This window comes from Oscarella lobularis, chromosome 7 (assembly GCF_947507565.1).
Source record: "Oscarella lobularis chromosome 7, ooOscLobu1.1, whole genome shotgun sequence".
Lineage (NCBI taxonomy): Eukaryota > Metazoa > Porifera > Homoscleromorpha > Homosclerophorida > Oscarellidae > Oscarella > Oscarella lobularis.
The window spans coordinates 2147178-2159820 of NC_089181.1; the positions used below are offsets into that span (position 1 = coordinate 2147178).

The 12643-nt window shown below is 47.3% G+C and overlaps 4 protein-coding genes and 1 pseudogene across 5 annotated transcripts; 3 read left to right on the forward strand and 2 right to left on the reverse strand.

The window, feature by feature from the left end:
• The first annotated feature begins 468 nt into the window (after window positions 1–468).
• On the forward strand, window positions 469–1577 carry LOC136188911 (uncharacterized; annotated as a pseudogene).
• Window positions 1578–1666: 89 nt separating this feature from the next.
• LOC136188905 (uncharacterized) lies at window positions 1667–4362 on the forward strand. Of its 2 annotated transcripts, XM_065976717.1 has the most exons (6): window positions 1667–1839; window positions 1905–2515; window positions 2564–2829; window positions 2883–2958; window positions 3013–3081; window positions 3130–4362. In XM_065976717.1, exons 1-6 carry the CDS (start codon window positions 1727–1729, stop codon window positions 3153–3155), a joined length of 1161 nt encoding a protein of 386 aa, XP_065832789.1. In that variant the 5' UTR covers window positions 1667–1726; the 3' UTR covers window positions 3156–4362. The 2 variants fall into 2 exon arrangements, with proteins under 2 accessions (XP_065832789.1, XP_065832788.1); XM_065976716.1 differs by having other exon boundaries at window positions 1905–2829.
• LOC136188896 (alpha-actinin-like) lies at window positions 3232–7673 on the reverse strand. Its single transcript, XM_065976704.1, has 26 exons — window positions 7512–7673; window positions 7203–7437; window positions 7060–7146; window positions 6835–6922; window positions 6701–6779; window positions 6562–6643; window positions 6420–6505; window positions 6258–6350; window positions 6123–6197; window positions 5913–6068; window positions 5778–5854; window positions 5597–5726; window positions 5450–5541; window positions 5352–5397; window positions 5167–5292; window positions 5038–5115; window positions 4838–4978; window positions 4696–4780; window positions 4516–4631; window positions 4359–4442; window positions 4238–4291; window positions 4113–4181; window positions 3982–4059; window positions 3849–3923; window positions 3623–3787; window positions 3232–3567 (listed from the first exon to the last, which is right to left on the reverse strand). Exons 1-26 carry the CDS (start codon window positions 7593–7595, stop codon window positions 3409–3411), a joined length of 2640 nt encoding a protein of 879 aa, XP_065832776.1. The 5' UTR covers window positions 7596–7673; the 3' UTR covers window positions 3232–3408.
• A 103-nt stretch (window positions 7674–7776) lies between these two features.
• Window positions 7777–9090, reverse strand: LOC136188909 (proteasome subunit alpha type-6-like). The gene is made up of 7 exons (XM_065976722.1): window positions 8959–9090; window positions 8803–8897; window positions 8665–8746; window positions 8446–8601; window positions 8202–8380; window positions 8043–8137; window positions 7777–7891 (listed from the first exon to the last, which is right to left on the reverse strand). The coding sequence occupies exons 1-7, from the start codon at window positions 9032–9034 to the stop codon at window positions 7834–7836; spliced, it is 741 nt and encodes a 246-aa protein (XP_065832794.1). The 5' UTR covers window positions 9035–9090; the 3' UTR covers window positions 7777–7833.
• Window positions 9091–9317: 227 nt separating this feature from the next.
• Window positions 9318–12641, forward strand: LOC136188897 (uncharacterized). The gene is made up of 10 exons (XM_065976705.1): window positions 9318–9401; window positions 9506–10183; window positions 10237–10479; window positions 10527–11300; window positions 11357–11425; window positions 11481–11707; window positions 11757–11860; window positions 11909–12074; window positions 12132–12268; window positions 12319–12641. Exons 1-10 carry the CDS (start codon window positions 9368–9370, stop codon window positions 12440–12442), a joined length of 2556 nt encoding a protein of 851 aa, XP_065832777.1. The 5' UTR covers window positions 9318–9367; the 3' UTR covers window positions 12443–12641.
• Window positions 12642–12643: the final 2 nt, after the last annotated feature.

The following is a 12643-nucleotide window of genomic DNA, read 5'->3' on the forward strand; positions in this document are numbered from 1 at the left end:
TCGTTGTCTTTGATGGTGCGCAAATGACGCAAAAGGAAGCCAACGTACATTAAATCGTGCATAGAAGCCGACGGTTTGGGGTAGATTATCACAATCTCATTCTTGCTCTCGACTTGGATCAGAGTAGGCTTTGCAGCAGATTCCTTTAACAACTTCCAAGTTTCTTTGTTGTCAACGGCGCCGTTTGCCTTACATGTGGTGGTAATTTCCAGCCCGAAAAAGAAGAGCTACAGATGAGCAAGAAATAGTTCCTCTCGCTCTCAACTAGGCTCTGCAGCAGATTTTCTTCAAAAACGCCCATCGCGACCAGCCCACGCTCGGAAACAACGCCTACGTTTGTTTATTGCCAACGATGACATTTGTTTTCTCAATGCAGCGCACAAAAGAAACCACAAATGACGCAAATAGGAAGCGAATTTTTGAACTCGTCATGCATAAAAGCCAACGGTTTGTGTACATTTGTGCAGTCTCATTGTTGGCAAGAAATCGTTGACTACTCCTGTTGTTGCAAATAAGGAACGCATGAATCTGTTTATCTTCGCGTGTGCGTTTGCGCTTGCAGCAGCGAGCAGCGTATTTGCCTACGGTCCCTGTTTTGGAGCGGACCTCGGCACCATCTCCAATCCAGCGACGTCGTGCAAAAATCTTCTTCGTTTCGGAAGTCCCAGAGCCAGCGCCGTTTACTGGATTCGACCTCCCGGTGCCAAAAAGCCGTTTCAGGTGGATAGCACACACGTAGTAATCAAAACAACTATTTATTCGTCCTCTTACAGGCCTACTGTGACATGGAAACCGAAGGCGGAGGATGGATGCTGCTGTACGCGTACAAGCACAGAGGCGGCGACAATTTTCCTGTCGTACAGGATCTCCCAACCGATCCCGATGGCTATTCTCACCAACTCTTGAACGCCTATAACATTTCTCCCGGGTACGTTGCGGTACTTTACTGGGAAATATGTTACTCTTACTCTCTTTTATTTTATTCAAGGTGGGCTCAAGAGCTGCGCTTCTTTTGTACGTCGAGTCATCACAACAGAGTTATGCACTTTACAACGAGAAACAGGAATATCATTCAAACTGCCTACGACGGGATTCGCAATCTCTGATTGGAAGTAATTAATTAAGATGAATAGAATGAATGAACTTTATTTGATTTTCAACTCTATAGAAGCGGATTCACTACCATGCCTGAACACGGCGCGCATTTGCCCGCCGCCACAGCTAACCTATGGGCTACCAATAGTAAGACACCGGGATTTACAGATTTCCCATTTTGGAAGGGTGATACCTATCACTGGGGCATTGCACCCTCCTATAACCGGTTTGAATGCGATGATTTTCCAAACAACAACCATCACAATACTCTTCATCGTGTTTGGGTTCGTGAATAAGGAAACGCCAGACTGGTCACCAAGAACGTTGCTTTTTTGTTTATTGCTGAGGCTGATCGAGGCATTTTTCAATACTGTCTGTGTTGCGCTGAGCTGTTGCGCTGTGTTGTTGGGCAGTGCATAGAACCACGGATAGTAGAGTATACTCTACTATCCGTGATAAAACTCATAAAACAGGGTAAAAGATTCTAACGTCACGCGCGTTAAGTTTGGCAGAAGCACCCCGTATGCGGCCGTATGAGACTTCTTCGCTGTTCTCCAACGGAATGCTGCATTTGATCCAAGTTACTGATTTTTTATAAATCTAATTTGGCCTTCGTTGAATCTTCGATTGAATGGCTGACTGCTCTGAGGCGATCGAGCGCGCTTTCACTTCGCCCGATCTCACTAGCGAGTCAAAAAGTACGCCAAAGCCGCTAGCCGATCATCCAACGGTCAAAGATAAACGGTAGTAAACTCAACAACAGTCAGAGACGCACGTCTACTCTCGTCTCTCCTTTCCTTTCCTCGCAGGCGACTGACAACGAAGATCAGCGCAAGCGTAGAAACACCGTTGTCTTCGCAATGGGCGTGGCTGCGGTCGCGAATCCACTCCAAGTCATTAGAACATCGCCGCGTCAATAGAGACGTCAAAGCGAAAGTGGAGAAAGAAGAAGAATCAATAGACGTCGTACCTGTGTCCAGGCTGCATTCGCTAGCCGGAGCCAAGGGATCCGATTCGCTCGTGGAATCAGGAATGACTTCAGCAATCGAGTACGGCTTCACGGACAAAGTCCTTGGTGCCGGAACATCGACGAGTAGACAGGCAAAGAATGCCGTCTTGTCAGTGCTCCAAGGCGCTGTGAAACGAATATCACCTGAACCAGAAACTGGTACAGGCAGTGATAATCACCACGTTCGACCTAGACGTCGTTCTCAGAGAAAGTCCGTTGACAATCAGATGGAAATAATGAGCGCTTACTGGGAGTCATTCTATAAGTTTCATGGTCGCTATCCGGTGCCCGTTGTTGGTAATGGTGCTAGTTCTAGTGATAATGCTCAGCCTGACGATCGCCAGCGATCGCCTGGTGCAGAATCGCGCCAATCGACTTCGTCTGAATTCGACGAGGACAAAGCTTCTCACGGCGAGTGTGGTATTCCCAGGGGGAAACGCTTCTTGATGTTTTTCTTAGGCTTGTGGGGTATGGCTTTGGATGAATTGAGAGATTTGCATCACGAGATGTCAGTTCAAGTCAAGGAACTGTCTGACGTGCTGATCAATCTCCTCACCGAACGCGATCTTCTCCAATTGGAAAAGGAAGTGCGGAATGATTTCATTGCTGCGACGCTTCGCCTTCGCCAGCTCATTCACAGCCAAAAGTCGCGATCCACGTCAAGTGGGCAGTTGAAATTCAAATTGAAACGCAACAAGCAGGCATCTAATCAAGAAGAAAGCAAGGTGAGTCTAGCAGACCATTCTGAAATGGAGTGACGGTTCTATTTTGCCCCCAGATAATCGAAACAAAGGTACCCTACGTTTTGAATCCCATGGGCCTAGACGTCAAAACAATCCAACTTCTCACTAAAGGTAGTAGCCCTGTTTTGTATGATTGATTAGTCTCCAAAACCTTTACCTTACTAGTTGTAGAGGCGATGTGCTCAGGTAGCTCCGCATTGCCAAATCGAATGCAAGATTACATACTGCAGTCAGGTAAGCAAATGAACCATGATTAAATCATGAACTCTTACGTTTGGCCAGTTTCGCTAGACGAAAACAAGTCGTGACAGGTTCCTCTTCCTCTTTTGTACAGTAGGGCAATAAAAGTAAAGACGTGATACGGTGTGCGTCCGCAAAAGCGCGTCAGTACAAACTAAATGTTTCTTCCGAAGAGCGCCACTCAAAAAATTCATCATCGTACCCAAAAATTCAGTCCACGAGCAGCAGAAGCAAGCAAAGCAATACACGACAACGAAGACGACGACGAAAACGACAAATCTCACCTACACAACAATCAGTCGGAGTCAATATATTCCGTCATCAGAGGTCGCTCTGTCCGTAAAGAGCGGTGGAGAAGAGCTGGTAGTCGAGAGCGCCGGCCGGTGCGTCGGGGCCCTCGTAGGGAGACATTCGAGCGATACAATACTCGGCTTGATCGGCTGGCAGATCACGTCTCAGCTCGTCGGCCGTGATGTAGGGCTAGCGAGAGAGAGAAAAGTAGGACAGAAGGCGTTTTTTTCTCTTCTCTTGGTACCTTGTCTCCCGCGAGGACTTTGAACGACTCCATGACCTGTTCCATCGTATCCTCGTCCGTCGATTCTTTCGTCATGAAATCGACAAACGCATCAAACGTCACGTAGCCGGTCTCGTTGGGATCAACGATTCCCATCAGATGTGCCAAGTCAGATTCCTCTTTGTCCTGCCACCGACGGAGAAAATTTCCCGCCACAATAAACACATGATCAATGTGTAATTCTTACGCCGCCATGAAGATTGTAGCCGATGCTGAGAAGGCACGCCTTGAATTCGTTCTTGTCGAGCTTGCCCGACTTGTCCTGCGCACACAGAACTTTGTTGGTATAAACGGAGATACAAAGGTAATCAACATCGCACCTTATCGAAATGGTTGAAAGATTGACGAAGCTCCTGCATTTTTTCTTCGCTGATGCCTTTCGAATCCCGAGTGAGAATCTTGAATTTACCAAATTAATCTTATTCTAAGAGAGAGCTTTGTATTTATTCACCTGATTTTCGATGTCGTTCACATTGCGGCCAATAGCAGCGAGCAGTTGCTCGTAGCCCACGCGAATCGTCTAACAAAGAGCAAGCGTGCCAATGAGACTCTCGCAGTACTCTCCCCCCCACATACATCCATGGTGAATTCAGTGTGGGGATTGTCAAAGACGAGCGCCTCTTGAACTTGCTGTAATAGAAAAAGAACGAGTTCCGTTGAGACTGTTGCATAGTCAATCAAATAAAAAGAGATTTACCTGATTGATTTGCTCGAGAGAATCAACTTGAACCTTGTGAGCCAAGACGTCTTCTTTAACGCGTTGCAGCTCGGCAAGCTGACTCTACAAAAATAAACAAATCGTGCCAATCATCTCCGCGCTTAAACCGTGGCGTCCTTCTCAACTAAGCTCCTACCTCAAGAGTTCCTTCGACTTGCAATCCCAAATTGGCTATCTGCTCACTCGTTGCTTCAATCCAGGGTCCAAGAACGTTAGCTTCCGCAGCAAACGCCTTGCGCAGATCCTCGTTTTCTATCAGAAAGAGAAAAAGGCTGTAGTACTGTAGGATCGGAAGAGCGACGGGTTGGCTCCTTACGTATCTGTCTCTCTTCTTCTTTCTGAAGTATGGCATGGCGCTGAGGAACAAGACCTTGCACTTCTTCCCACTTGTCCGACACATCCTAAGCGAATAAAACGCTCTCACCTCTTAGTCTAAGCCATCCTCTCCCCCGTCTTACTTCGGGCGTCAACGTTGTGTACGGATTGAACGACGATCCGGCGATTTCACTAATTTGGCTTGCAATTGCCATGAGAGAATCGTACTCGGCCTGAGCTTGCTGCATGTTCTCCGTGAACTGAATGTGAGCCGCTTGTAAATCCTAGTAGGAAGCAACTGCGCTAGAAAAACTTAAATATTTTTTCAATTGACGATTCCTACTTTGATTTCTTGCACGGAATGCACGCTGAACATGTCCATCAAGTCCTCCTTCGCCGAATCCATCCAATTGTTGAAGGGCTACGAAAATCGAGCGTGAGATCCCTCCGATAAGCTTATTGCGACAATTACAGCAGCTTTCTTCGCGAAATCTAATCGAAGCTCATCCAAGCGTTCCTGGAGAGTCTTGGCCTCTTCTAACGTCTGTCTTCGTTGAGTGGAGAACTCGCCAAGTCTCGTCCACTGATCACTAATTTCCTACACACATCCCAAATATAGTACTGCTACTATATATATACAGCAAGGAGCGCCTCTACCTGACATCTAGCGTTGACTTGATCAGCATTGCTGTAATTCAACTCGCTGTAAGTAGACAAGTGAATCTGAGCCATGAGCGGAAAATGCGTTGTCTTACTTCAATTCTTTAGCAATGCCCATCAGCTGTTCGACTCTGTCCTGATGAGCTTTCAAGTCACTCTCGAACGCTTCGTGTTGCTTGATCAACGCCTGAGAAATAAGCATTCGTCGACAGGACAAGTCGACTTTCTGTACGTTTGCATACAAGAACGGAAGCGAGATTGGCTCCTTCGATGTCATCGGCCTGAAGCGTCTCCTCCTTTCCAGACGTCCAGCTCTCGTGTATATCAGCCTTGTGGTTGAACTTGGCAGCCAAATGTTCGAGACGTTCAAGTCTATATATCAAACGTACTTCAGAAAGATCGCACCGGGAAAGTTAGACATACCTTCTCAATTCGCTCAACAGAAACTCTTCATATGTTTTCTCCGACGCTTCCAAACGTCTCCAAGCGCTGGCTATATCCTAAGAAAAAAAAAGCACACGTTCATCGATCTCGTGCGGTTCGCTCTGAGATACTTACGCTGACGAGTCGACCCTCCGTTGGCATGAAAGGTGGACGTTTGCTTAGTCTTAGTCGAGTTTGAATCGTATTGAAATTTGTTTCCAGTCGGCCCTTTTCTTCTGCTTTGGGTGGCTTCTCCGTCACGCGGTAGCCGCGGAACGACTCGAGCTTGTCCTTGAAAAGAAAATAACAATAGTAGCATTTTCACAGAAACTATTCAAATCGTACCTGTGTGTCGACGAGAGTCGGCTGCGAAGAACGATCAGCAAGCCACTGCATTTTCTCTTGGATCCATTCCAAAAGCTATATAAATAAATAAATAAATAGTGATTTCCATTTAGCTAGATCAAAGTAAAAACTTACGTTGCTAGCTAAGCTTTCATATTCTTCCATCAATCGTTCGTTCTCTTGATTGACCTGGAGCACTTTTCCAATACGTTTCGCCGCCGTCTCAGCCTAATGCGATTACATCGATACACATCGCTCTCACCCCCAATATATCAAAGTCTATTTGATTGAACCCACCGCTTGGCCAGCCGAAAACGCGTGGTAATACGACGAAACGTAGGTCATAATAGCACGTTCGTCAGGCTTCGTCGTAGCGACGATGTCTAAAATAGCGAAGCACAGTCAAACAAGGGCTCCCCCTTTCTTCCCTTTCCCTAACCTTCCGGGTCCAACATTTGAGGAATGTCCAACTCTTTTTCAGCGACTTCGAACGCCGTCTTTAGATTCTCGAGCGGATTGCTCTGCGCAGACGCGTCGCGATGAGTCGCGACAAAACGAGTACGTAGGACACAGATCACCTTTCTCAGTGAGTTGTAGTCGATCAGTTCGGGTCGATGACGATGAATGAGAGCGCAAAAGGCAAGTCCATCTTTGAAACTAAGGGGGAGAGTCCAGAAGTGGCGCCGCGATGGCGGCGGGGCGGCCTTTTTACCTCATGTGGAAATTCTGCACGTTCACGTTCTTGTACGGTTGAGTTTTGCGTTGGCACCAGAGGAGGAGACCCTCTTTCGACGAGAGCTCTAAAAGAGAAAAAAGCCGGCCATTATTCAGTCAGAGAGGCGGTCAGTCATTATCGTTGCGCGACACGGAAGAACGTCCGGCCGCACGGGAGGCCACTTCGACGAAACGCGCGATTCCGGCTACACGGGCGCCCCACCTTCGACGGAGATGTCCTGAATGGCGAAGCGCAGAATGATCGTCCAAATCATCCCGAGCGTCAATTTCGTATTCCCGTCGACAATTTCTAGAAAGAGAGACACTAAAACCCTAGACCCTCCCACCCGCCTTCCTCATCTTCACCTTCGGCGCCGATCGAAACGAGTCGTACGCCTTTGGACGCGATGAAGGCGAGCGCCTTGTTCACGTTGGCGACTTTGTGAAAGCGCATTTTGCCTTTATCGGGCGCCGGCACCGCCTCGCCGGATATCACTTCGAGCAGCGCGAGCAGATTGCGTCCATCGCGAAAACCCTCGTCGATTTCCTCGATCTTGAGACCCTTCTTGCGCAGGTGAGAGTTGCACCAGGCGGTAAACGTCTATCGAAACGAAACGAACGAACGAACGAAGCGCGATCACACGCGCGATCTTTTTCTTCCTCTTCTCCGCTCACCTTGCGCTGCTGGCGTTCCCACGCGGGGTCCATAAGACCCTCTTTTTCGCCGCCGTATGACGGCATGTCCGTTTCGTCTGCCATCGTTGCGTTCGCGTTACCGACCGAGCGACCGTCGCGGAACGTCCAGGAAGGAAATGATTGCGATGACGATCGCGGCGTCGGAGAGGCGGAGGCGCAGTGGCACGCGATTGGCTGCGCTGGAAACGCCTTTCCTTATATGGTTGTCGGCGTCACGAGATCGGTACGTCGCCACACGCGGGGATTACGGCGAATTTTTATTACGGGTGCGTGCATGCGTACGTGCAGACGCGCAATTTGACTAATCTCGTTCTGCTATGGCCGTCAGATGGGCGTCGATTTCACTTTCAGTCAGAAGCCTGTGAGAATAAGAAAGTAAAAAAGGGAGTCACTCGAAACAGAGGGGCGAACTTAAAAAAATCCGCATATATCTATGCTCGTGCTCATCAAAATAGGACAATTTACTTCCGGGAGTAGAAAAACGTAAACTGAATAGCCTATTATTCGAACCTGAAAGTGGGATTGTCAGTAGTCACCACGCCAACTTCAATTTCAGTAGGTTTGAAATCAGAAGCCAACACGTTGGCTAGAGCCATTATAGCCATCTAGATCAGACAAATCATCTCCTCCTGTCAATTATCATCATCGCATTCCTTGTCTCGCACCCACCTGGACAGCATCATCAAAAGAAAGATTCGGCTTCTTTCGAATTTTCTTCTCTAGAAAGGCGTTCCCTTCCGTTTGCTTGGCACCGACGCTGCACGCTTTGTAGCCGCAATAGTAGCCCGCCGGATCGGACTTGAATAGCTGAGGTCCCATCTCGTCGTCAATACTAATCATCAGCATACCTTTTCCAGATAAAAACAAAAATATATAAACGTAGTCTCGTTTATGCGCGTGGGGGTGCCATTACAGCAGCCTAAAGGTCGCATGTTGGCATTCTGCGTCGACACTTGGGATATGTCGGCGATTCGCTTGCACAGAGTCTCAATAGGCATCTCATAACCGTTCTTGTACTTCCACTCGGCCGCCTCGTAACGAGCCCGGCTCACCTGAGCAACGCCATCGGCTGAGTGAACGAAGTAGAGAGCCTATGTTAGATAATTGAAGATGCTGGATGATGTCTGCATACCGGTCAGTCCGGTCATAACGCAGCCGATTCGTTCGGTCAGCTGGTGCATGTGCGTTACGGTCGATGCGTCGAGGAGTTTATCCTTCGTTAGAAAGGTATCGTGTGCGTGTACGCCCATCGTTCTTCGGGGTTTCTTACCGGAACTTTTTTCTGCGTCACGACGACGGCGCAGTCGTCTCCTTTCACGCCGACCGAAGTCAAGCCTCCTTGGTGAATCGCTTTGAAGGCGTACTCTAAGGATTTGTCGTGCGACGGTCGAAGGCGTCTTGTTTTCGTTCGACGTCACCCTCTTACCAACTTGGTAGAGCCGACCTTCTGGTGAAAAGATGGTGATGTGGCGATCGAATCCCGCGCTACTTCCTCTCGACATTCTACGGCGGATTCAGACAGAATCTAGGGAGGGAAGTGTGAGAGTCGAAGACCCGGATAATTGGCGTCTTTGGTTATGACGGAATCTTTTATTTTATATTTAAATTTAAACACGAATTACTAGTATCCGTGCTTTAATATCCAGCAGATTGCGTAGCAACTTGCTTTGCTCAACCAGTACCATCTTCGGCTGTATTACCCAATTATGAATACTAATGGCTGTTTATTCTACTATAAAATAAACCAGAGAATCGCTTCGCTTTCTCGCTTGAACCCGGATTTTAGTAAACGAAGCGGCTGTGTACTTGTTCAGACTCGGGAAACTCAACGTCCGATGATGTTGGCGACTGCTGTCACAGCTGCCGCAGGTACATACATGTACATGCCAGTGGGTGCCAAGCACCTTTGGCGTCACGCCGAGAATTTACAGTATCCTACTGAGAACTTTCTCAGCCTCTCTTTCTTTTTTTAGCCGTCGCACTGCTCGTCAATTTATCCTCGTCAATAACGTCGCAACCAAGGAGCGAATCTCCGTCTAAGTCGTCACCGGCACCTTTCATCACTACGCCATCGCTGACCGCGAAGGCGACGACGGCCGGCGAACTCAACCGAACGAGCGCAACCGATAGTTTCACGTCAGCGGAGTCAGACTGGCCGAGACTCGGAGATGAATCAGACCAAAAAGGGCGATGCGAGCTTTTCAACGATACGGAAGTGAGCATCTGCAAGCCTTTTCGTAGCAATAGGACAATTTACGTTGACGCGAGACCTGGCTATGGTCAACGTAAAATCGCAGATTTCATGTCAGACTTCACAGAGGGGCTACCGCTTGTTGTTAGCTCACAGAATTCTCACTCGCAATGCAAAATGCTGATTGAAGAAGGCGTTTGCACCTATTTGATGCCTGATTGTCAGACGGACAATTCGGGAAAAGCCATCATGCCGCGTCTGTGCAAGGAAAGCTGCCAAGTAGTTTTCTTTCAGCAACATCTCTGTCATAAAGTTTTTGTGGCCGCTTCTGGATCATCCGCTTTTTTGGCGCAGTTGCGAAAATTTGACGCCGTTCATACTGATGTTACAGACTTTCAATGTGATGGTTTGCCGTCGGCACAGGCGCGAGACAACGAAAGCTGTTACACTTTGCATCTCGGTAGGTGGCCTACGTGCTATAATAATGTTTTGTGTGTTGCATTCTTCTCTTAGATATCCCTACTCCAACTCCACCGGCACCAGTAGAGCCGACGATCAGTAACGTGTCATGTGAAATTGGTCGCTTCGTCCACGATGCGAATTGCACGTTTCCTTTCACTTACCAGGAAATCAAATACACGGAATGCACGACGGTTGGACTGCAGTATCGGAATTTTAGACCTTGGTGTGCGGCCACTGGCGTAGCGAAGGAGCAGCTGTGGGCCAATTGCCACAGTGGTCGACGTGCCCGGTCTGGTAAGGATAACTACATCAAGATCTTCTTCCTAACTCGTTCTTTCAAGATAAACCTATTCAAATCAATGGCACTTGCGCGGTGTACAATGGCGGGGATTTGTGTGGCTCCAGCGGCGGTCGAGCCGGCTCTCTTGTCTTCGTAGATTCGCGCTACAATCAAAGCTACCTTAGCGCTGTGCTTCATCAAACGTTAGAAAATGTTACAGGTCGACTTCAGTTGAACGGATCGTGTTTCAAACAGCTCGTCATTCTCTACTGTCGCATGTTGTATCCTGATTGCTTGACCGTAACGATTGACTCTCAGAACTACACATATCCGGCTCCATTATCTTCGGAAGCGTGCAGCCTTAGTGTGTCTGAATATGTCAGCAGTTGCAAATCTTCACTTTATCAGGAGGCAATAGTCCTATCACAATGGTACTTTTCCGAAAGATCAATCAATCCTATTCAAATGGTTTATGAGCTGCTGAACTGCAGCGAATTGCCATCCTCTCAATGTCTGAAAATTCCAATAACACAAACGCTTGATTTGACCACAAGTGGCTTGACAACAAATGCAATGACAACGGATAGGGCCACCACTGTCAACGCATCCGTTATCGTCCTCACGGTTCTGTGCACAGTGGCAATTTTGGTAATTCTGATAATTGTTTCCAAACGGCACATAAAAAGTAGGCAAGAGCCAGTGATGGTCGAACCGGCTTCTTTGGAAATGCAAAACCCAAGCTTTGAAGGATTGTGGGATTCTGCAGCCATTGCTAATATACGCAGTTTAGCTGTGTGTCCTAGTCGTCTAGTAATTGAAAAAGAAATCGGAGAAGGTCCACCAATTAATACTTCATGAATGTTCGAGAGGTGTTCACTTGTTTGTTGGCAGGTAATTTTGGAAAAGTTTATAAATGCCAGTTAGATGGAACCACTGTTGCCGCGAAGTCCGCTAAAGCAGGTAACGTATTGGCTTGAATGCGTACATAATCAACTGAAATTAGAAATGTGAGTAGATGTGCAAGATTTTATTTCTGAAGCTTTGAGGATGAAGTCCTTAAGCCATCCCAACGTTATGTCGTTGATTGGCATTTGCTGGTCTTCCAATCCCGAACATGAATACCACTCTAAGCCTTTGGTATTGCTTCCCTACATGGTTCTAAAAGACTTGAAGACATATTTGATGAAAGAGAGGTTAGAAACTCCTGCTGAGGATGAGAGAAACGAGATTTTTACGCGCGACGTAATGCGTGTCATCTCCGTCTCTTTTCGCTGAGCGATTTGCTTTCTAGGTTGTTCTTCAACTTATTCAGTTTGGATATCAAATTGCTAAAGGAATGGAGTATTTATCAGAAAAGGGAATACTACATCGGGACTTGGCAGCGCGAAATTGCATGTATGATAAACAATTTTTAGGAATCATGCCGTCTATTTTTTATTGCAGGGTAGAATGGGATCTTACTATTAAAGTGGCTGATTTTGGACTAGCTCGAGCATTGGAGGAAGACAAACACTATTACCGAGTGACACCAGGCAAAGCTCAACTTCCGATTCGCTGGGTCGCACTGGAAGGGGTACTTGATGGCATATTTACAACAAAAAGTGACGTGGTCAGTCGACTCGCGGTTCGTTGAGTAAACTATTTCGCTGGTTTCGTTTCTATGTAGTGGTCATATGGCATAACGCTGTGGGAGGTGATGACCATGGGACGGATTCCTTACCCGGGTATAGCCTTGAACGATCTTGCTCAGCTTCTTGAAGAGGGAATGCGACTCAACAGACCTAAGAATTGTCCTGATGAAATGTAAGAATCGATTGGCAGTGTTACGTTCCTACCTCTCCTTTCTCATGTAGATACAAGGTAATGACTGACTGCTGGATAGAACAGCCAAGCAAACGACCATCGTTTTCAAATTTGGTGAGTAGCATCGGTGAGTACACGTTGGCTAACAAAGCACAAGAATACGTCCGCGTTTGATGGCCTACAAGAAAGCTGTTCCAAGTGCTTGTTTGTTTGTCTGTTTGTTTCACTATTGTTGGCTGTAGTAGTCTACGAAGGAACATAGGCCAATAGGGAACTATGTAGAGAAAGAAGTGACTTAGTAAAATAGAGGCATTGTAATGTCCGTGACCTTTAAACCCAAATGTGTTAGTTCTCATCTTTGCCATTGCGCACTCG

Excerpts from the sequence above, each read along its gene's own strand:
- LOC136188905 (XM_065976716.1), top strand. The coding sequence starts at position 1,727 with ATGGCTGACTGCTCTGAGGCGATCGAGCGCGCTTTCACTTCGCCCGAT. Across the intron at positions 1,840-1,904 it reads CCAACGGTCAAAGATAAACG|GCGACTGACAACGAAGATCA; the intron begins GTAGTAAACTCA and ends CTTTCCTCGCAG. Across the intron at positions 2,959-3,012 it reads AATCCAACTTCTCACTAAAG|TTGTAGAGGCGATGTGCTCA; the intron begins GTAGTAGCCCTG and ends TTACCTTACTAG.
- LOC136188896 (XM_065976704.1), bottom strand. The coding sequence starts at position 7,595 with ATGGCAGACGAAACGGACATGCCGTCATACGGCGGCGAAAAAGAGGGT. Across the intron at positions 7,438-7,511 it reads GGGAACGCCAGCAGCGCAAG|ACGTTTACCGCCTGGTGCAA; the intron begins GTGAGCGGAGAA and ends TCGTTTCGATAG. Across the intron at positions 6,351-6,419 it reads CGTTTTCGGCTGGCCAAGCG|GCTGAGACGGCGGCGAAACG; the intron begins GTGGGTTCAATC and ends TAATCGCATTAG.
- LOC136188909 (XM_065976722.1), bottom strand. The coding sequence starts at position 9,034 with ATGTCGAGAGGAAGTAGCGCGGGATTCGATCGCCACATCACCATCTTT. Across the intron at positions 8,898-8,958 it reads AGGTCGGCTCTACCAAGTTG|AGTACGCCTTCAAAGCGATT; the intron begins GTAAGAGGGTGA and ends ACAAATCCTTAG. Across the intron at positions 8,381-8,445 it reads CATGCGACCTTTAGGCTGCT|GTATGCTGATGATTAGTATT; the intron begins GTAATGGCACCC and ends TATCTGGAAAAG.
- LOC136188897 (XM_065976705.1), top strand. The coding sequence starts at position 9,368 with ATGATGTTGGCGACTGCTGTCACAGCTGCCGCAG. Across the intron at positions 11,708-11,756 it reads ACGAGATTTTTACGCGCGAC|GTTGTTCTTCAACTTATTCA; the intron begins GTAATGCGTGTC and ends TTTGCTTTCTAG. Across the intron at positions 12,075-12,131 it reads TTACAACAAAAAGTGACGTG|TGGTCATATGGCATAACGCT; the intron begins GTCAGTCGACTC and ends GTTTCTATGTAG.